Source organism: Harpia harpyja, chromosome 2 (genome assembly GCF_026419915.1).
Source record: "Harpia harpyja isolate bHarHar1 chromosome 2, bHarHar1 primary haplotype, whole genome shotgun sequence".
NCBI lineage: Eukaryota > Metazoa > Chordata > Aves > Accipitriformes > Accipitridae > Harpia > Harpia harpyja.
The window spans coordinates 54317557-54340765 of NC_068941.1; the positions used below are offsets into that span (position 1 = coordinate 54317557).

Genomic DNA, 23209 nt, shown 5'->3' on the forward strand with positions numbered 1-23209 from the left:
ATGTCTGAATCCAACCACAACATGTGGTGCTTTCACCATTCGAGTGGCTTATGGTCATGGGAAGTGTCTGTGTGTGTTCTGTCATTTTGGGTCTTCCCCCGGATGCTTGCAGTCTGACTTGTGGTTTACAAAAACGCTGAGGTCCAGTTAGCCATGTGCGAAGTTAATACACTTGTTTGTATCTGAAGATCAGGTTAAGATCAGTAGACTTCCTTTTTGCTTTTTTCTAGGCTGAGTTTTGGTGGCATGTTTGCTCTGGGAGTGTTATGTGAGATACTGCACTTACATCCCTACCCTTCTGTGCTTATAGCCTGGATAAGCTTGAACTAGGTCTGTGCAGCAATTGGTTACGCTGCTATTAAAGATATGTGTGAAACAGCTACATCTCCAGAATTGTGTCTGACTGCCTTTTGTCACTATTCAGAACCAACTCACTCAAGCTGCTTTCCTTGACCACAATGTGGGAGCATTGCCTAGTTTTTACACTGTTTTTTTCCTAAATTATTCTCTGGACATGTGGATTGCTTGACTTTCCCCTCCATTATGAGTTTGCCATGTTCTTTCCAGCACCTGAAAACATAAGTATAGTTTAAACTAAGCTACAGTGGAGTTATGGCAACTTGAGAGCCTGATGTGATTTCACACCACGGAAATAGGCACAGATGTGTCCACTTTGTCCTCTGCCTCAGAAATACTGTACTTGCTGAACCTGCACTGGTTGGGTATGCCCTAGAGTCTACCTTGCACAGTAGTACCTGCTGGTTCTTGTAAATTATGCTGCAAAATGTCTACAAGAGCTTTGTTGCTTTGAAATTTTCTGTAATAAAAGAAATGTTCTTACACCCAGTGCAAGTGCTCCACAAGAGTGGAGCTTTTGAGTACCCTTGTGCCGTTGTCTCCCTGAGCCACTGACATTATTCTAAGGCTAGAGTGTTGGAAAGGCATTACTGATAAAACAGCAGCTTCATCAGCATCAGGTGGTTTTCTTCCATTATGCCTGATACAACTCCAGCTTCCTAGTAGTCCCCTATGTCTATAGGGAAGAGAGGATTGAGGGGGGATAAATTGCAAGGTGAGACCAAAGAGCATGCTTTATCTGTAGTATCAGTATGGTGGAGGGTGAGATAAGAGGCAAAATACCTGGCAGTATTGTCATGCTGGAATAATGATCTGCCAAGGTTGTTAATTATTATGCTGCTTTACCATCAGTGTGATCTCTTCTGTTCCAAAGCAGCAGAGTTGTGAAATGCAAAGGGAAAATCCTCCTCAGAGTAACTTAATGTGACTTCAGGTGGATGTGCTTATGATCAAATGACCTTATCCAGTGCAGAAGCACACAGGTTGGCATGGAACAGAAATTTGCTCTTCCCCTAGGAAGACAACAGGGAGGATCAAGGTTTAACTGTGAAATGGGAATGAAACAGGCTCTAGAGCCTTTCAGCTCCACAGGAGCTTGGTTCTGGTCTCGGTTTCAGTGTCCTAACTCCAAGAATAAATATTAATTTATATTAGGCAATTGCTGAAAGAATTCAGAGAGCAGGAGTAGGAAGTAAGGGCCCTAACCTCTTTGGTAGCCAGCCTACCCCCCTGGGCTCCACTGCAAATCTGTCAGTAGTCCCAGATTTAACGGGATATAGGGCAGAAATCAGCACAGTCTCCCTCCTTCCCCAGAGCTCCTGGTGGGCAAGCGGTTAACACATTGCTGCAGGCTGTAATTTCAAACACTTTGAATGAAGAATTAGAGCCGAGTTTACTCTTTTTCTGTGTGAGTCTGCAGCTACCTGCTCTGCACTCGAGAGGGACAGCACCACTACCTAAAAATGTAAGGTGAACTCAGTGGTGTTGGTGTGTCCTAAGTATGGCTGGATGGGCCGCGCAGAGGATTCACCAGTGCCAACGCAGTGGAAGCCGTGGCGCCTTTTGGCACGTCCGGAAGTTCGTGCTGAGGAAGTCTTCCCCAGGAAACTGATGGTCAGGTCCCTGGGAAAGCAGGGACATGTGAATTCACAAACAGTATGAAAAGGGCACACATCTGAAAGCTGTACCTAAAACTTCTACTTGGACTTTTGAAAACAATGTCTTTCTAATACAATAGAAAATATGTGATTATCTCTCTTAAAAATGTAGTATCTTGCTCCCTCTCATAAACAAGTTCCCTTTTGGAAAGGGATGCTTTATGTGGCTCTGTAGGAACCTACGGGTGCTTTGTTTCTACGTTAAGAGAGTAATATCCCCATGTCGGTAATCGGTCGGTCAGCCTGTCCGCCTTTGGGATGTGTCCTGCGGGATTTTCAGAGACACTGGAATTAGCTAGGAATAAACCGTAATTGTGTTATAAGCAGGACTGTGGGATGCTGCTCGCGTCCGACACACCTGCGTGCTTCAACGGGTTTCCGTCAGGAAAACCCCGGCGCCAGCCCGCCGCCCAGCCGAGGAGCCCCCTCCGCCCTCGGCACCCGGCGGACGCTCCTCCCGGCCCCGCCGCTCGGCTCGGCCCGGCTCGGCTCGGCTTCCCACGCCGCGTCCTGCCCCGCTTTCGGTTTCACTTCTTCCGGCTCCCGGCGGAGCGTTTCCTCGTGGTTTTCGTGCACTGAGAAAGTTGTGCGGTGCCTGGATGCCTCCAGACCGGAGGAGGTAGAGCCCGCAGCGGTAAGTTAGTAATAAACGCGAATATCGGAGGTACAAAGCCAAAGGACTGCTCAGGAGTTCGGGCGATTTTCCTTCATCTTGGATTTCTCCTCGCTTGCAAGTTAGCAAAGTCGGTGCCGCTGCTGTTTGCTTAATGAGTGTGTTTTGGTGCTTGTGCCCGGGTGTGGTGTCCCCAGCTGGCAGGAGGTATTTCTGGGTGTTAAAAAAACAGGAAAAGGCAACATAGGGGAAGTGGGAATGTCCCTCCCTGGGAGATGCTGGAAGCTCCCCTGCTAAATTCTCCAGTTTTTTAAAGTTCTTGCTCGTAACATTAAAACTGTCGTTCTTTCTTTTGTCTGTTAAATACTATTCTGTAACACTGTCCCTTAAGTCTGACGACGCGTGTATGCTTTCTTCACTGGATCCCCAACCAAAGCATAAAACGCCTAAAGCTGACTCCAGACTTCATGCAATGAAAAAAGCAGGAAAAGGCAGCCGTTCAGGCCTCACTGGAAGTCAGCCAAAGAACTCGTTTTGTGTTTGTGCAGTACGTTTCTTGCGCCTTTCAGACTTAAAGATGAGCTGGCAACAACTGGCGAGGAGCCTGGCAGCTACGTCCCTGAAACAAACCCTCAGAGGGATGCAGGCCAGAGGTAAAGCTTTTGTTACAGACAAGCTCCCGCTTTGTTTTCCTTAGCTCTTCCAGCAGCTGGGGTACAGAGGAATGAGGCAGGACAAGCGGTCCTTTATTTTCCTCAGCTACAGGGGCATGGGTGCTGTGTTCAGCAGCCACTGTAGCAGGTCAGGCTGTCTGCAGGACCATCGTGTTCAGTTATTTGCTATCGCTTCCCCTTCCTCGTTTGCCAGCGGCAGGTGAGTGGAGAGCCAGGCTGTGTGAGCTGCAAGAGATGGGTCAGGCCCACATGCAGTGCCCAGCAGGGAATTGGTTTTTCATTAAGGTTTATTTTAAATTGTCTTTTGCAGTCCTTTCTGTACGCCTTTGCAATGCTTTAGGTCCCTCTTTCCCTTGCTTTTACGCCCACTCCCATTGGATTTTACTGATGTCTCTCCCTAGATGGCCAGGTTGCTCCCACAGAGGCACTCACAGGGGTCCCCTCTGGCCACTACAATGTGGCTTTTTGTTACTAGAGGAGTCTTAATGCGTGCTCTCTGAAAAGGCATGTTACCTATGGAGCCAAACTTTGCTGGAGTCTGACTTGCTAAACTCCTGTTTGGCTGCAGGTTGCAGTGTCAGTTCCTCAGAGTGTTTTGTTACGGTAGTGAAAGCTTTTCTCTTCAAAAAACATCAGTTCTGAGGGCTTTTTCTTTTTCTATACAAATGTACTGGTTTAATTTCTTGTTTCATTTCTTGTTTCGTTGTTTGCTATTGAGCAATAATGTAATGTGCTCAAAGCCAGATCCTGTTGATTAAACACAGGTTCCAAGCAAAGGAAAATGTGAGCTGCAGAACTAAGAAAGCTCATATTCCTGGGAGTTAGTCTTTCAAGAAGCTGTTCTAGATTCCTGTTAAGTCTAGTAAGGTTAAATTCCCATCTATAGCCTGTTCTGTAGTGGGGCACCGACAGTCTTCTCTACCTGGGAGCCCATCATGCTGAGACTTAACTCATTGGTAAATTGAGGTTGAGCAGGTAGGTTCCAAATGTGTTGGCAGAAGGCCATACAGATATGTGTATGTGGAGATTGTGGAGACACTCAAAGCTTCAGGGGTGAAAGTCTAAGGTTTATATTTTTTAAAAAAGAAAAAATTGAAGTGGAGGCCTGTTCCTCCAGCTTACTGTTCTCTGCTAAAGCATGGAAAAATATTCAGGCAAGCACTCCCAAAGTATTTGTTTTCCCTCTACTGAAGATTAATTCTGTAGAGAATGATACGGAAGATACACTGGACTTCTCTCTTGATTAGCGGAAATGCTATTTAATTAGACAAGCTCTATGACTCAGCAGGCTTGTCAAACCTTTCTGAGCTCTTACAGCTCTAATCCAGTCAGAATTTTTATGGAATTAATTTTCTTCTTTATCCAGTATAGCTGCATTACAAGATCACCGGGTGAATTTAAATCTTATGGATACTAAATTGAAATGGAATAAAATATGAAAAACTCTTGAGATTCATCAGAAATGTAATGCCTAAACAGGCAGAGCCGTTGAAGATTAGAGCACCAGTGGACAGAGGCTTATATCCTAATGGAAGTTCTCAAAAGATTTGGGGTGGGGTGTATAAATTCTTAAATGTGTAAGTTTTCCTGGAAGTATTTGGATAAATGTACTGAATCTATGAACAGTGTTTTTTCTACACCTTGGCTCTTCTCCGTTTCTTTCTCCGATTAGGTCGGTACTGATTTATTCTGTCTGCTTTTACCTTCTCATACACCTTTCTATAGCCTGGTATTCCTTCTTTCACTATGAAGTAGAAAGAGAGAAGTTTGTGTGGCTGGCTTGTAAAATAACAACTGGCAACAACTGTAAAATAAAGTAGTGGCATATTAGGCATTCTTACTGCATATAACTATAAATATTTTAAGTGCAGTTAAGCTCGGAGCATAGTGATTAACATTGAGGGGCCTGTGTATAAATATTTATCAGTGTGATTAAAATTGAGGGGCCTGTGTGTAATTTGTCATATTTATTGTATTTTTTGCATGTTAAAGCAATGAAAAATTAATCAGAAAAGGGAAAATGGTTGGAAATTTGCATTGATAATAGATAAAGTGTTGGTAGCTTTTTGAGCATAATTATTTTTACATAAAACAATACTATTCTTTTTAAAGAAAAATCTTAACTTAGATTATTAGACATACCTTTTCTGCAGAAATGAATGCTACTTTATGGGTGAAAAATACTGAGTGTTTGCTTGGTATAAAACTACATGGTTTTTTGAGCCTGGCTTGCTTAGCCTTCAGTTTAAGATATAAGTTGTGTCAAAATGATTGTAATTTGTATGGTGTTCATTTTGCCTTTGCAGATAAAACAATGGGAAGTGCTGTTCTTTGGTGGAGCGGCTTATCTGTCAGACTGGTGTCTGTCTGCTTGCTGTGTGCATCAGTTGGAAAGCAATGTCAGATCCAAAATGAAATGGCTGACTGCAGTCACCTAAAGCTGACTCAAATTCCTTCTGATCTCCCAAACAATATAACAGGTTTGGACATTTCTCATAATCAGCTAAGACAGCTAGGTCCTGCAAATCTGACCAAGTACAGCCAGCTGGTTTACTTGAACGCAGGCTACAACAGCATCTCTAAACTGCAACCGGAATTGTGCAAAAATGTGCCCCTGTTGCAGATTCTGAAGTTAGAACATAACGAATTGTATAAAATCCCTGATGGAGTCTTTGCTTCCTGCACCAACCTGACTGAGCTCAATCTAGGATACAACAGAATAGATACAAAAAATGATCCTTTCAAAACTCTGGAGGTAAGCTTTAGAAATGCACCTTTTCATGTAAATAAAGTATAAATGGGGAATTTACTGTATTTTCCACTGTGTGTACACAACAGCTGCCTATTTGCACCTGAAAATACCCAGCATATAATATTCCTTCATTCTTTTTCTAAAGAGAAGTCCTAGTGGCTTCTTGTGTTAGAAGCACACTGGAGTCTCAGCCATCCTTATGAGTCAATCCTCTCCATCCCCTTTTCCCTATTGCAGCCCATTGAGGCACCTGGCCATACAGGATTTGTGCTGAGAGAATAGCAGCAGCAGATGACATATAGGGTAAAGTGGATGGTGTGGAATCTGAGTTGCCTGGGGTATAAAAATGGTAGCTAGCCTAAATTCTCAAGGGCACAGTGTAATTACTCTGATCATGAAGGCTAGTGCTTAGGCTGAATGTAGTGTCTCCCAGGACTTTGGGGATTGAGAAAGAGTAAAAGCCTTTTTACTCTACCTTTGTTTTTCCTGGTAGTTTCCCTGTGGTTAAACATTATTCTCTGTAGCATCTACGAGCGCAGGAGTCAGGAAAAGACTATGCCGTTGTCTTTGCACCAGGAAAAATCATGCAAAAGGAAGGGCCTAAGGACAAAAGAAAATAGAGACAATGTGTGGGTACTAATTGTTGTACAATGTTCTAATGAGTGTGCATGTTGTTTTGAACAAGTCTGAACTTTTCTGCTAAAGTCAGTATTCCAGTTCAGTTACATGAGATGCACTTGCTTGCATTGTAGGATGCTGACTCAACTAAGTACAAATGAGTACAGCCAGCTTTGGTGCTGGGAACAGAACTGAAGTTCTGGCCTTCCTCGCTTTGCTGCTGACCTGTTACTGATGGAGGCCAGGCTTGGGGCACCTCAAGGCACATTCTGTGGAGTCACCTTTAGGGTAGCATCTCCTTCTCTGCAGGTGCAGGAGGAGTCTGAGCACCTGGGCACGAGCTGGAGTATTACAGGGCATACAGCACTGTAGGCTGCTACTGCACTCCTCTTCACCTTCCTCACTTCCATTTCTGGGGGTGGACCACAGTGAAGAGGGTGGAATGCAAGGTTTAATATTGCAGGAGTTGTAACTGCAGCCAGCTGTAGGCTTTTGCTTTTATCACTTTATCTGGAGCAGGAGGGCTTTCAGTGAATTAAGGAATTTTAGATAAAGTAAATCTTTGGTTTGCAGTAAGATATTTTAGCAGGTTAAGACCATGGATACAATGAAAGTTACAGGGGTGGAAGATACAGAAGGCTTCTTCCTGCAGGATCTTGAAAGCTGCTATTTCTCTATTACAAATTTATTTTAATTGTAGTATTGCAACTATTTTCTAATCAATTAGACTCTAATGCAATATTTCAAAATGATTTTGTATTATATAAAATAAAAATAATTGTATACTTTTCCGTTTGCATCTTCTCCCCAGAACTTGAATATTTTGGACCTATCTCATAATCTTTTGAAGTCGGCAAATTTAGGATTGCAGCAACAGTTGAAGAACCTTCGTGTGCTCATCTTGGATAGCAATGAAATCACTGAGTTAAAAAAGGAAGACTTCAGTTTTCTTAGCAACACCTCATTGAATAGTCTTGATTTGTCATCAAATCCACTGAAAGAGGTAGGAAGCATTTAAACAGAAATTCAACAGGTGTAAGTATAAAATGGAGCTATCCTGATTTATCCTTTATGATTGTATGGCATTTACATTACACTTTTGATCCACTGAGGTCCAAGATAAAACCGTTTGATTGTATACAGCATTAATCCTGACCTCCAGTAGTGATACACAATTATTTTTCTCCCACTGGAATCAGCAAGAGCTGGTTCCATGTAGATCAGAGGTCTCAAGCAAGAGCTAGATCAAGTAGCTCTGTGAACCCTTACAAGGTATTTTCTATGCAGGATTTCTTTTGTATGTGCTGAAGGTGAAGAGCTGACATACTGTCCTGGTTTCAGCTGGGATAGAGTTAATTGTCTTCCTAGTAGCTGGTACAGTGCTATGTTTTGGGTTCAGCATGAGAAGAATGTTGAAACTGACGTTTTCAGTCCTTGCTAAGTCGTGTTTAGACTAAGTCAGGGATTTTTCAGCTTCTGATGCCCAGCCAGCAAGAAGGCTGGACGGGCGCAAGAAGTTGGGAGGGGACAGAGCCAGGGCAGCTGACCCAAACTGATCAAAGGGGTATTCCATACCATGTGATGTCACATCTAGTATATAAACTGGGGGGAGTGGGGGCAGGGAGATCACTGCTCAGGGACTAACTGGGCGTCGATCGGCGGGTGGTGAGCAATTGCACTGTGTGCATCATTTGTATATTACAATCCTTTTATTATTACTGATGTCATTTTATTAGTGTTATCGTTATCATTATTAGTTTCTTCTTTTCTGTTCTATTAAACCGTTCTTATCTCAACCCACAAGTTTTACTTCTTTTCCTGATTTTCTCCCCCATCCCACTGGGTGAGGGGGGAAGTGAGTGAGCGGCTGTGTGGTGCTTAGTTGCTGGCTGGGGTTAAACCACGGCACATACTTTCTAAGTGGGGAAAAAGTGTGATGTTATGCAAGGCTAGTTATACCATCTAGATCTCACTTCCTAGCTGATCAAAGAGAATGTTCATTTGTGTCTATGGGGTACCCCAGAGAAATCATCATTGCAGAAAAGTGTACTTACTCCTTTAAAAAAACAAGTGGGTGTTTTTTCTGCAACTTACACCGACTGCACTCTTCTCTCTGACCCACTTCTCAGTGTTGCAGTATGATTCTTTGAAGAGTGATGGTAAGTGTTGCAGTTCTAAACTGGCTGACCCTCAGCATATGACTGCTGAATTTGCATTGAATTTGCTTGGTTTTTTTCCCAGTTGATTGATTTGTAAAGAACATGTACATGGAAATTACAAGAACATTTTAAAGTGGCATAAGCTTGTACCACTGCTGAGAGGCAATCCCACCATCCTCTTTCCCTTGGCTGCTTCATCCCTCCCTCTTTCTGGTACAAGCTTTAATGAGGCTATGCACTGGATCACTGGGGAAACTCTACAGACTTTTTGGTTTGGTTAGCTTGTAGTCAGGCTGGTTCCTGTTTGGTTCACCATGTGACTGCATGTATGGCCATATTGGCACAAGGGTACAGTGTGTGGATAAGTAGATGGGACTGCTCCTTTCTTGGGCAGTGCTACTTTATGCTAGTTTAAGCTGCTCTGATTTTACAGTACTGCTGTCTGAAAAGTAGCTTTACGCATTTGAATCATTCAGTATAAACTCCAAGAAGTGTTTGTCTGAACTTGGCTGTAGAAAAATCTGTGTAGGAGGTCATATTCTGCTTCAAAATCTCGTTTGAAAACCTTTCCAAATTTTGGCTTTATGGGTCAACTTTCTTACATAATCCCCTTGTTTAGGTCAAAACTCTTTTTTTCTTTTCCTTCCAGTTTCACGTAGGATGTTTACATGCAATCGGAAATCTGTTTGGCCTCATACTGAATGATGTTGAACTTGGTGAAAATCGCACAAAGAAACTTTGTACAGAATTATCACACACTGCGATTCAGAACCTCTCACTGAGCCATGTGAAGCTTTCATATGTTGGCAAGTCAACTTTCCAGGGACTGCAAGGAACAAATCTTACAGTTTTAAACCTTTCCCAAAATTCTCTGTCTGTGATAGAAGATGACTCATTTCAGTGGCTTTCAAGTTTACAATACTTAAACCTGAAGCATAATAACTTTCATATATCTTCACGTTTATTTTATGGATTATCCAGCCTCAAACATCTGAATCTGATAAATTCACTTACTGGGAAAATTGAAGATTTTTCCTTTCATTGGTTATACCACCTGGAGTACCTTATAATGGATAATAACAATTTTCCAGGAATTACTGCTAATACATTCACGGGTCTGAACAACCTGAAATACCTGAGTCTCTGTAACTGCAACATAAACTTACAAAGAATAACTAATAAAACATTTTCGTCACTTGGTAATTCCAGTTTGCAAGTTCTCAACCTCACAAAAACAAGGATCTCTACAATAGAAAGTGGGGCATTCTCCTCCTTGGGACATCTGAAAATTCTTGATCTTGGTCTCAATGAAATTAGTCAAGAGCTCACAGGTCATGAGTTTAAAGGTCTCAATAATATACAAGATATTTATCTTTCCTATAACAAAAACTTGGCTTTGCAAAGTGAATCATTCATTTTTGTCCCAAGCCTTAGAAAACTGATGCTGAGGAAGGTAGGTTGCAGTAATCTGGCACTTTCTCCTTCACCTTTTCATCCTCTACAAAATCTGACTGTCCTGGACATCAGCAATAACAACATAGCAAACATAAAAGAAGACTTGTTTGATGGACTTCACAAACTTGACATTCTGGATTTGCAGCACAATAATTTAGCCCGACTCTGGAAACATGCAAATCCAGGTGGCCCTGTTCTTTTTTTAAAAGATCTTCCCAACTTGCGCATTCTTAATTTAAAATCAAATGGGCTCGATGAGATTCCAGTTCAGGTTTTCAAGGGTCTGTTTCAACTAAAAAACTTGGATTTAGGATCAAATAATTTGAATATGCTTCCAGCAACTCTGTTTGATGACCAAACCTCTCTGATTTCATTGAACCTTCAGAAAAATCTGATAACCTCAGTTGAAGAAAAAGTGTTTGGCCCAGCTTTCAAGAGCTTGAGAATACTAGAGATGGATTCCAATCCATTTGATTGCACCTGTGAAAGCATTGCTTGGTTTGCTGATTGGCTTAATGTGACCCAAGCATATATACCTGGATTGCAGTCCCAGTACATTTGCAACACCCCACCTAAATATCATGGTAGTCTGGTGTTGTATTTTGATAGCTCAGCCTGCAAAGACAGTGCTCCATTTAAACTTCTGTTTGTGATCACTACTGCTATTGTGATGCTACTCATTTTTATTGTTCTCAGCATCCATTTTGAAGGGTGGAGAATAGCTTTCTACTGGAATATTTTAGTAAATCGAGTACTCGGTTTTAAGGAGCTTGACAGGCAACAGGAAGAGTTTGATTATGATGCCTATGTTATTCATGCAAGACAGGACAAGAATTGGGTATCTAAGAATTTCATCTCTCTGGAAAAACATAACCACTTTCAAATTAGGTTTTGTTTAGAAGAACGGGACTTTGAAGCAGGCGTATCTGAATTTGAAGCCACAATTAACAGTATAAAAATGAGCAGGAAGATTATTTTTGTTGTGACCGAACACCTCTTACAAGATCCCTGGTGCAAAAAGTGAGTAGGATATAAAATTTTATATGTAAGGGGAAAAATTTCTTAACAGACTTTTTTAACAAGGTAATATTTTTTGCTGTGTAATTTAATAAAAAATACCATTTAATAAAAAATACCATGCCAATTCTACTTTAATATATTTACTTAATATATCGTAACTTCAGAAGAATTCCTAAATTAATAAAGTTAATTGTTCCACATGTACACTATTAGAAATTTGAATCTCTCAGTATTTTTTTTACAAAAAGTCAAGCTGTCACCAGTGCAGATTGCTTTCTCTAAAATTACATGTTTGAAAAAGAGCAATAATGGGTGAGATCACTAGTATCCAAAGATGATTTTTATTTGCCTTTAAACGAGTCTTTTCACCTTTCTTAGGTAGTGAACTTGAAAAGAAAGGAACTATGCTAAACAAGGCTATATCAAGACAGTAGACTTAGGTTATATTTTTAGAGGATGATTTTTTTCATTAGTTATAAGGTAACTAATTTAAGATAGGTAATGACAATTTTATATCATAGAATAGACATTAAGACCCCTGTTTGAGTCCAGTCCTTGAATTTGCTATGTGCTATTACATGAGCTATTAAAAGAATGGTTTGTCATTTTTCCTTCCACATGAAAGAAAACTCATATTTTTGTCTTATTTTTGCTTCCAGTTTTAAGGTGTATCATGCTCTTCAGCAAGCTATTGAACAAAGTCGGGACTCCATCATATTGATCTTTCTTCAGGATATCCAAGATTACAAGTTGTATCATGCACTTCACCTGAGAAGAGGAATGTTCAGATCTTGCTGCATCTTGAACTGGCCAGCCCAGAAAGAACGAGTCAGTGCATTTCATCAGCAATTAGTGATGGCACTTAAATCAAATAGTAAAGTGAACTGAATTTTGAAAGTACAGATTTGAATTATGAAGTCATTTTATTGCATATTTTCTATCATTGGAAAACTAACAAGCCTTCAGGAAGACCTGAAAAAGTGTGTCATGCTGGAAAGATTTGTTAAGAGTCACTATAATTTAAATTTACTTGCCTATATTCATGTTTTTGCTGAAATTTTAATTCACCATCACTGAAGTGACATGTTAAAGTGGATCATGATTGACAGTCATTTCAGTCTGTGTATCAAAAATGTGGTAGAAATTCTGAAAAGCACTGAGAATGACTGGTGTTCTAGGAAAAATGTCCATCTGATGTAGTGCAGAAAAGACATAGACTCACTACTTTAAAGGGATATGCAAAAGAGAACACAATAATGATAAAATAGCAAATTCTGTGTAGAAGATAGAGTGGACACTACTGCTTACTTTCATAACACAAGGGGAGATTCAGTGAAATTAAAATTGCAAAGCTTTTGACGTGTCCTGGTTTTGGCTGGGATAGAGTTAATTTTCTTTCTAGTAGCTGGTATAGTGCTATGTTTTGGGTTCAGTATGAGAAGAATGTTGATAACACACTGATGTTTTCAGTTGTTGCTATACAGTGTTCAGACAAAGTCAAGGATTTTTCAGCTTCTCATGCCCAGGCAGCGAGAAGGCTGGAGGGACACAAGAAGTTGGGAGGGGACAGAGCCAGGACAGCTGACCCAAACTGGCCAACGGGGTATTCCATACCATGTGATGTCATATCTAGTATATAAACTGGGGGGAGTTGGCCTGGGGGGCAGATCGCTGCTCGGGAACTAACTGGGCATCAGTCAGCGGGTGGTGAGCAATTGCATTGTGCATCACTTGTTTTGTATATTCCAATCTTTTTATTATTATTGTCATTTTAGTATTGTTATTATTATCATTATTATTTTCTTCCTTTCTGTTCTATTAAACTGTTCTTATCTCAACCCATGACTTTTTTTTTTTTTTTTTTTTTTTTTTCCCCTGATTCCCTCCCCCATCCCACTGGGTGGGGGGGAAGTGAGTGAGCAGCTGCGTGCTACTTAGCTTCTGGCTGGGGTTAAGCCATGATACCACGTGAAGCACAGTAAGTAACATGGAAAATTATTTCTGTAGTTGAAACCAGGAAACACAGCAGAGTTTCAAAGTGAGTTTTAAACCCTTTGTTTTAAGAAAAAGCCACAGAAAGGAACTTGACCTTGTGAGCAGCCTGTTCAGAATATTCAGTGAAGGATTGCTTATGCCTTCTGGGTGGGGCTAGTACTGCTGACTATCAAAAACAGATTTTCAGACTGTAAGTCAATTGATTTAATCCATGTGGTATAATTAAAAAAAAATTTTTACTCTTCCCTCCTCAAATTCAGAGAGCTGACAGAAGGACATTTGTACTGAGAGACGTCACCTTAATTCTTTGAATGCACATAAAACTATATGCGGGCCTTTAAACAGAACTTGAAATTAATGTGAAACATGGCCAAGGCACAGCTGGTGCACCTGTATAAAATGAGTAACGGCATAGATATTTCTGTAGCATAACCAGAAGACAGCTTTGTGGGGGAGGTGGTGCTACTGTAATTTCATTACTGAAAACTTTGTTATTGGTGAAACAACAACAAAAAATAACCCCCCCAGAAGAAATAGTTTTAAACCGTATAAGAAATACTACTGTGACTACAGTTACAGGTAGAGTGGGAGAAAAACTTCAAAAGTAGATTAATTTCAAATCTTTTGTTTCCTTTTTCTTTATGACTGTATATAGTTTTGCCTTTGATAGCTCAAAAGGAATTTGTAAAGAAATCGGATAGAATTCTGTAGTTTAATTTCTTATATATTAGTCTAGTTTGTTTTTTCCTTGACGTACTTTACAGGAACATGGGCTAGTTGGCAATTGCTAGGGCATGAAGGTTCAAACAAATGGGCTAGTAGCCTGATCTGGAGAGAGCTGAGAACCAGCAAAGTGTACTCTGAAAGGATGTTCATAATGTTTGAAACTGGTTGCAATTTTATGGAATGTTTGAGCACAATTTATTGTAAATTAGACACTAGACAGTCATTTGTGTGTTTCTGTTAATATTTAATTGCTGCTCCAAGGACCTTATAAAACTTGTCAATTTTTAGTAGGGGTGTGTGTGATACTTCAGTAGCTCAGGAGTCTTTTTAAATTGCTTTTTTCCCCTAGCATTTCCTTTATCAATTTCAATACCACCAATACTCCAAGAATGCTTTAGAAACTGCCTTAGAAAACCGCTTTCAGATAGTTCAATGCTTAACATTTTAAGCAGCTTTTCTCATGATTTGTTATATGCATAGATGAAAAATGTTGGTTTTTAATAGGTTTGTATGTCCCATGATGATAACAAATGTAAATGAGAAAAATAATTAATGAAATAGATTTTGCATGCACTGGAAGAGTGAAGGGGGTGTAGACTGTCTTCACTTGCTCAGGAAGTCCTGAATGAAAACAAAAAAGTCTTTGTTTACAGTTGAAGGGATAGATGATGATTCCCTAATTACAGTAATAGGATTATCCCCATTGTGATGCTTTCATCTCATCTTTCCAACCTTTTCAGGTGAAGTGACAAATTCTTTCTTCATGCTTAGGCCATGAAAGTTGAGGAGGCAAGTCGGTAAGGATGGGGTGCCAGGTATGCACCATGTCAGTTGCTCTTTCTCTTATTTAAAGACTAACATGTGAAAGGGTTTCTATGTTTCCTAAATCTGTAATGACACAGAGTAGCAGAATTTCTCATTCCACATCAATATAAATTGTTTAGAAAATGTTAGCAGTTCACATGGATATTAAAAAGGACATAAAGGTGCAGAGAATGCATGGAGAAATGCTGAGGTCAAATGTGATACAAGAGATCAGACTAGATGATCAAATGGGTCTTTTCTGGCCCTTAAACCCCGACAAATGACAGCATGTCTAAATTCTATACAGATTTTTCTTGTTACGACAAATGCCCCCAAAGTCGGTCTCAGAACAGTGAAAAAATGTGTTATGGATGCTTAGTTTTGTAATATAGCTAAGAATACAAACTAAAAGTACTTGCACTTGAGTGAAAATAATTTTAAATGATAAAAAATATGATAATGCATTCTAAACAGTTATTTTAGTACCTACATTCAGTTTAAAATAATTTACAACAGAAAAAGACATTATAAAGGCTCACGATGAGAATTAGACTAAAGTTATTAAAAAAACCCACAAAAGCAATAAGCACAGGGCCAATGGTAATGATCAATTAATTATACTTATTAAAATTTTCATATAAATTTTCTATTTGTCTGGAAGTTACCTACTTCTGCTCTGCTCCTGTACATTTGTTTGACAATATTATCTGAGAGTAAGTAAATGGGTTTACTGTGGCGCAGAGTTGTAAGTGCTTTCGGGATTAACAGTCTGTATCTGAGCTGGGTAGTTTCTTTGCAGGGGGCAGCATCAGACTAAATTATGCTGATTTACTGAGGAGTTGGATACCAAATAAATGAAAAATAGTTCCAAAGTTGTAATGTCAAAGATACTACCTAGGATTAAAGAGGAATTATCTGTATTGAAAGCAGAATATCTAAAGGACTTGAGCAAGGCAGAATACTCAAGTCTGTAGATTTGGGGTGGAACCTGACTGTTTCTGTGGTTCTTGAATGACAGGGAGTAATGAACAAGTTGCAGGCAGTGATGTTCATAATAGGTTCTATTCCAGGTCTTCATGCAGGGTTGCTTCGGGGCTGCAGCTGGGATAAATATACTACACAACAACGTGCTCAATTATGCTACTCTGTGGCTCAGCCAAGGCTTTTTGGCACGGCAAGGAATAAATGCAGACTGTGCTGCTGTTAGGTTTATGTGGACCTATTCCATAAGGTTTGGTCAGAACATATTTATTTCAGTTCATAAGAAAAAAGGCCAAAAATATCCCAATTTCAAATCTCAGCCCTCTGCTTGGTGTCATGCGTGCACTGCTCTGCCAGCTTATTGCACTCCTTGATGTGCTACGAAGACAAGGCAGGGATAAAAATCCCCACATTGTACACTTGGCTGTTGTCTACCGCCAGCTGCCAGCTTTAAGTTGCTAGTGCAACTAGTTGCTTGATGTATGATCCTGGGTTCGTACGTATAAAGCAGCTGTGCTATCCTTCAGCCTGTGCTGTTCTTTTGGACGCTGCCAAGGGCCACGCTACCTGCCATGTTCTGAGCTGATACAATGTTTGTCCCGCCTATAATACCGGCTGTTACAGTGTGTGCCCAAACTGCTGCTGGCATGCTCTCGCTTCTCTCCATCCATCCCTCCATCCATCCATCCCCGTATTTGCGGTATTTGCCCCAGCCCCTCCTCATCTGCCTCCAGCTGCCTGGCTTGTGCCACTGCTGCTGCTATTTGTAGCAGAAGAGCGCACGGTCTTTGGTCCTGACACCCTCTACGGCTCTCCAAGCTGCCTGGGATTGCTGGCAGCGCCTTTGCCCGCGGGCTCCCTTCTGCGGTTGCCTGGCGCGGTGTAAAGAGGGGTACTGGCTTGGGTCCGTCTCGCTCCCCGTTTCCCTAAAACCCTTTCCTGCGCACAAAGGAAGGGTGCGAGGCGGGGCCCCGCGGCCCTGGCAGGCGGAGTTGCCTTCTGCCCCTCGACGTGAGGTGGGATTTTGGCTAAAAGGCAAGATGCCACGCTTCGTTTCCTTCGCTCGGAGCCCGCGGCAGGTTACTGCCCTGCGCCTCTCCCTCCGCACGACTGCCGGCTGCGCAGGCGGAGGGCGGCTCGCAGGCTTTCTGCCTGCGCCGGGCACCCCGCCGGGGCACGCACCGCCCTCGGCGGGGTTTGTTTCGCCTAGCAACGCCCGCCGGGCCGGCGGCTCCCGCCGGGAAGGCCTCCGGCCGCGCCCCCCACCCCGGCCTTGCGGGGGCGGGAAGGGGCTCCCGCCCCGCCGCCATGAGGGCGTCGGCGCCGGACCCGGACGCCCTCCTCGCCAGGCTACGCCGCGCCCCCGCCGCCCCCGGCCCCCGCGCCCCGCCGCCCCCCGGCCCGCGCCCGCCGTCGGGCGGGGGCTGCGGCCCGGGCAGGGCGGTGCCGCCGGGGGGAGCGGGCGGCCGGCCCCCGCGCCCGGCGCCCGGCGCGGCGGACAGGGAGGCCGGGGGGCGGCCGGGCGCCAAGGCGCTGCTCATCACCCTGCCCGACATCGGGGAGGAGGCGGCAGCCGAGAGCGAGGGCGCGGAGACGGCCTGCGGCCCCCGGCGCCCCGCGTGAGTGCGCGACCCCCGAAAACCCGGGGGGCTTGTGTGTGGTTGGGGGGGGTAACGATACCGCATGCAGGTGTACGAGCTGTATCGAAGTCCGTCCTGAGCTTGCAGCTGTGCATCACAGCAGACGTGTTCAGTCACTGCCCTGTAAAAATCGAACGGGTCAGTAACGGGTGTGAAACTTTGTTGGGGTGCTTCGGTCTTTAATCTTCAAGCTACACCTTGAAAATACTTAGGTTTTGCTGAAGGTGAAAGAGGCCCGTTAAGCTTGTGTGCTCTAGGATTCAGTTGGTGGTACTTTGCTAAAGGAAAGGTATAGCAAAGCCGAGAGTGGTTTCTTAGCATGTGTAAAGCAGAAGAGCTTACTAAAGTGAGTAATAGTTGCGTTACTCTATCGGTCGAGTAGTTTGTACTCTTACCGAAAAAAAAGGCTACTGTATATATTACGTGAACGTCTATAATTGCTGCCTCTGTAGTACTAAACTATGCTAGTCTTTGATATTACTGACAGTCAGAAAAATGTTAATATTTTGTCAGGTGTCAATAGGAATGAATGTATTTCAGAAAGTTAAGTTTTTAACTCTTTAGGACTGAAATCCCTCTAGTAGGCTGTTAAACTTTCAGATGGATTTTAGAACCTCTACTTTTAGTTTGGTTTCCTTTTAGCATAATATTTAAATGATAGTCCTCTGACCTTCTGAACCAGTCTCTAGCTCTTCCCTGGGCAGAGAAATTGTGCTTATTGCTCACCGTCCGTGGTCATTAGAGTAGGTATGTTAGAAGGTAGGCACCTATTTAGTCCTTTTGTAATCGGTTTATGGGCCTGATGTCTGTGAATGTGGCTGACCTGTTTTTGAACTTGCTAGTAGTGTTTGCTTCTGTGAGCTTTAGTAGCAACAATGTCTTGAAAGTCACTGACTGCTCTGTTTTGGGAGAGGGCGGGAAGTGTTTTTTCTCTTACACCTGTTTAAACCGATCTGCCGATGTCAAGGGGTGTCTCTAGTTCTTCTGTTGCAAGGTATAGTAATCATTCATTCATCTTCTAATTTATCTACCTCTTCTATGATTTTGTAAACCTTGAGCACATCATCTGTTAGCCTTCTCCAAGTCCCGGCGTTTTTAGCCTTCCTTCTGAAGTCTCTATATTCCCTTAATCACGTTTGTAGCCCTTCTCTTACTCCAGTATGTCTTTCTTGAGATGCCGGGATGAGAACTGCACACAGTATTCTGTTTGTGGACACAATAAGGTTTTACGCAGCAGCTAAGTGATGCTTTCCATTTCTGTCTCGGTATCCTTCCTCATGTGGACCAGTGTTCTGTTGGTGGCTTTGGTTGTCCCTGTGTATTGAGTCGATGAAGACTCCAGGATTGCTTTCTGAGCTGTAACTGCCAGTCCCAATGTCAGCAGCATGTAAAGGTGCTTTAGATTGTTTTTTCCTGGATAACCATTGACAATACATATTTGTAAATACATACTTTTCTCTAGATATTGATAAATTTATTTTAGCAAATAGTAAATGAATTGAAATATTATAATTGCGAGATAACTAAGCTATGTGACAGTGTGAAAATAATACAAGTAGGAACACAAACTCTCCCAGATGTGCTTCTTTTATTGCCTCCTACTCCCATCTAATGCATTTGGTTTTGTTTTGGAATAAATCATAAGCCTTTTCAGGCTTAAACTTTTTCTGCATTTGTGTAGAATAGTAGCCTTTCTGGAACAGGGTGGTTAATCTGGTTTGAAGTGTATTGACAGGGCTCTATTTAGAAGGTATTTGATGCTTTATATAAGTAATACCAGAACCAAATCAGGGTTGTTTGCCTATAACTTCCCACTAGTTGTTCCTTTTTTTTAGTACCTGTCGTGGTTTAACCCCAGCCAGCAACTAAGTACCATGCAGCCACTCGCTCACTCGTCCACACCTAGTGGGATGGGGGAGAGAATCAGAAAAAAAGTAAAACTCATGGTTTGAGATAAAGGCAGTTTAATAGGACAGAAAGGAAGAAAATAATAATACTGATAATAATAATAAAATGATAATAGTAATGATAAAAGGATTGGAATATACAAAACAAGTGATGCACAATGCAATTGCTCACCACCTGCTGACCGATGCGCAGTTAGTTCTCGAGCAGCGATCTGCCCCCCGCCCCCTGGCCAACTACCCCCCAGTTTATATACTGGGCATGATGTCACATGGTATGGAATACCCCTTTGGCCATTTGGGTCAGGTGCCCTGGCTGTGTCCCCTCCCAACTTCTTGTGTCCCTCCAGCCTTCTTGCTGGCTGGGCATCAGAAGCTGAAAAATCCCTGACTTTAGACTAAACACTACTTAGCAACAACTGAAAATGTCAGCTTGTTGTCAACGTTCTTCTCATGCTGAACCCAAAACATAGCACTATACCAGCTACTAGGAAGACAATTAACTCTATCCCAGCCGAAACCTGGACAGTACCAAAAATAAAGCCAAGTATAATGCTGTGTGAGCCAGTATTCCTGTTGAAGTGCTGATGACTTTTATCATTACAAAAAATAAAAGGATGAAATTCACTCTGAAGACAAACTAATTGGTTATATTGGGATGAAGAATAAACCCTATGACATTAAAACTGGTTGTATGCAGCAAAATTATTATTTCGGCTTGCTGTTGAAACACTTCTAACTGATATCCCCTAATTATCCCCTAACTCTTATACTTTCGTATGCATGGTGGCATTTCAAATATTTTATTCATAGCAGTCAAGCTTATTCTGATAAGGTATTGTCTGTCTTCAAAAAAACAAAACCAAACCAGAAAGATGTAGAAGGAATAAGATACATCACTTCGACAAGGAAAGTCTATACCTCCACATTAGCATTTTTTAATTAGTTGGTTCCACTTAAGCTTTTAGAACAAGCATCTTAATTAAATATTGAAAACTTCAGTATTCCTTGTCTAGAGTTCAGATTTGAATTTGTGAGTTACAGAATATGATACTATATTATTGGTAGTTACACATAGGAAGCTTTTGCTTACCCAAAGAAAGTTCCTCTGTGACAAGTTTTATTGCTGTTTAAAATGTTTTAGAAGACATTATCAATGGCAAGTGTACTTTCATTAATAGCCATTTCACTAGGAGTAACTGGTCAACAAATGAAAGGATCTATTTTATGTCTTACTATTTTTTTCTTAGGTGCTGAGAAGTTGATAGCAATCAAAATACACTGAGAGCGCAAAATAGTGGAAATCTGGCACTGATTTCTTCCTATCTTTCCCAGGTACTCTGAATTTTCTGAGCTCTGCAACTACCGACAACTGATCCTAATACTGTCTAGGGCTAAACTATAGTAGTACTTTGTAAGATTTTACTGTTTATTTACATAGTGATTTCATATCCTTCTAATCAAATTGAAAGAGTGGTAATGAATAAATCTCTTTTTCTTCAAATGGAGAAAAAAATCCCCTCTTATCACTGTTGTTTGAAAAAATATGTTCTGCCACATAAGAACATGAAATTCCTTGGGAGTATAATAAGACGCCTTATGCTACACTCTACCACAATATGGTGGTGGCACCAAGATACATAGATTTCTTTTTTAAGAAACATTATTGCTGCTATCCTAACATGTTGCAATAACTAGAGGAGATAATAGCCCTTAGGTGATCTAAAGGCAAACTGGGCAAGGCTTAAGTTATGTTCTTTAGGAGTGGATAATATTTTGTAGAAATTAATTGCGCTGCTCCCCCTTTTCAGCATAGTTCTAATGCACGGAAAATGTGTTTGTGAACTTGGTGTAAGAAAGGTAGCTTTATCTGCGGTGTAAAAATGTCACTGTCTTCTGCTAGCTTTTATTTCTCAGTAGCTCAAGCTTTGGCCTTCAAAATGATTAACTTTGAAAATGCGGGTATGAGTAACTTGATGAGCTGCAGAAGAGGATGGAAACTCGGATTCCCTGTCTCCTGTTTTAACCACTAAAAGCAATAGATCTCTTTCATGCTGTAATGCATACTAACCTAGATAGAGCATTGCAGTGTTACTTAGCTGCTTATTTCCATTGTTGTAGTGATCTAAAAGAGTAAATATAGTAATGTGGTAGTTTGCCGTGGTCTATTTTTTTCATTGCAAATAAGTATAAAATTGCTTAGAGGTAAATTTTAATTTTACATGGTACTATGGAAGTGAATATTCCTCTAGATGGATGGAACTAAAAATAATTCCTAACATTTTATAATATTATATGTAACATTAAGTTTTTTGGTGAAGTCTTATGAAGTTTCCAGGAAGTAGCTGATCAGCTAGAGAATAAATGTCAAAAAAAAAAAAAAAAGCTAAAACCAAAGAACCCCAATTTTCCTCCAAGTGCTTTTGTTGCTTTCAGATGCTAAGAACTTATTCTTGTGTACATTTAATATTAGTCTGTGTTGTTTACAGGAAACTAAGGTGGTATGTTTACAACCAGGCATTTTATTTCTGATTCAGTGCTCAGTGAGTGGGATCACTAGCGTTAGCCATGGAAAGGAGAAGAAGGGCCCTGGGCCCATGTTGTACTCTTAACTGTGATTGTGAATTGCTCTAAAATCTTGTGAGTTGGTGGGCTAGAAATAAATTCTATTTTATAATGTGTCTATAATGTTTTTTTATTGCTCGTCAGTGTAGAGTTCAGTGTGCAATTGTTTGTGGAGTTACACTTTTTAGTTTAGCTTTGGCCCGTAGTGGCAGCAGATCAGTATTTTTTTTTTTTCCTGATATTTCTGATAAGGTAGAAGATTCTTGGATCCCGCAGTACTTTGTTGGAAGTTCATGGTTTTTTTTTCAGTGGCGAGATCACTCCTGTCAGCTTGATCAAGTTCTAAAGGAATTAGAGATTTCTTGTTTTTGCAAAATACTGAATTTGGGACTAAATGAATCAGTCCTTTCTAGCTGTTGCCATAATGTTGTTGGAAAATTTTTGAAGTGATGTGAATGTGTACTTGTGCGTGGGTGTACATGTACGCTGTATGGATAATAGGGGTGGGGATTTCTGTGCTGTTTTGACTCCTTCAGTTGAAAACACATCTTCATAATGCACACAAATTGGCACACATTATTTTTACCAGATAATTTCTTCTGAAGGGGAATTCTTAAGTAACCAATACAGGAGGCAATTGCTAAAAATATTTTTTTTCTTCTTCTTCTCTTACCCCTGTATTTTTTACAAAAACACGTTCTAAATAGCTCTTAAAAGCTCTGGAACTATGTGAGGATTAATGTGTAAAGCTTTTCAGCATTTTTGCTAAAATATATATATATATATATATGCACACATACTTTATACTCCATTCAGAGAGTTTGGAATGTTTTTAGTAAATTCTTTTTTTTCTATAAACTGTAAGGGATAAATCCTAAATAGCATGCTTTGAACAAAGCTTGAGTTATGTTGCAATAAGACAGTTTAATGATCTCTGAGAATATTGTTACAGTGTTTTCTTCCAGACAGAAATCTTTACAGTGAGGCAAAATGAAACACAGCATTCAGCTGTATGGTCAGCAAATAACTGTCCATTGGTAAATAAAACAGAAGCACACATAAAAGTATTTCACAGTTTTAGTCAGTTAAAAATACAGGATTATGTATGTCAAGGTTGAACAAGTTCTGTCTCAAATCATCAGCATAGCTACAATAACCTGTACTTGTCACTTGCTAAAATGTGTCGCAACTACCTAAGCAGTGCAGAAGTAAAACATTAAATAACACATAGCTGCTGAGAAGAAGCACAAGCAAGCCCTGTGTTCAGTTTTAGAGAATGCATGTTTGG

At 41.1% G+C, this 23209-nt stretch overlaps 2 protein-coding genes across 3 annotated transcripts in view; both read left to right on the plus strand.

Moving 5' to 3' along the window:
• Positions 1-2515: 2515 nt before the first annotated feature.
• On the plus strand, positions 2516-13144 carry TLR3 (toll like receptor 3). Of its 2 annotated transcripts, none has more exons than XM_052779893.1 (5): positions 2516-2649; positions 5609-6057; positions 7484-7675; positions 9481-11306; positions 11966-13144. In XM_052779893.1, exons 2-5 carry the CDS (start codon positions 5617-5619, stop codon positions 12192-12194), a joined length of 2688 nt encoding a protein of 895 aa, XP_052635853.1. In that variant the 5' UTR covers positions 2516-2649; positions 5609-5616; the 3' UTR covers positions 12195-13144. The 2 variants fall into 2 exon arrangements, with proteins under 2 accessions (XP_052635853.1, XP_052635852.1); XM_052779892.1 differs by lacking the exon at positions 2516-2649 and adding an exon at positions 4484-4693.
• Positions 13145-17120: 3976 nt separating this feature from the next.
• FAM149A (family with sequence similarity 149 member A) overlaps positions 17121-23209 on the plus strand; it is a 37114-nt gene continuing 31025 nt past the window's right edge. The window contains exon 1 of the mRNA XM_052779894.1: positions 17121-17431. Within this exon, the coding sequence (XP_052635854.1) occupies positions 17121-17431 (311 nt within the window). The remainder of the gene's footprint in view (positions 17432-23209) is intronic.

What these genes read in the sequence shown, in the direction of transcription:
- TLR3 (XM_052779892.1), top strand. Translation starts at nt 4,579, where the DNA reads ATGACTCAGCAGGCTTGTCAAACCTTTCTGAGCTCTTACAGCTCTAAT. An exon ending in CTGCATTACAAGATCACCGG is followed by an intron (nt 4,694 to 5,608) that starts GTGAATTTAAAT and finishes TTGCCTTTGCAG; the next exon opens with ATAAAACAATGGGAAGTGCT. An exon ending in ATCCTTTCAAAACTCTGGAG is followed by an intron (nt 6,058 to 7,483) that starts GTAAGCTTTAGA and finishes TCTTCTCCCCAG; the next exon opens with AACTTGAATATTTTGGACCT.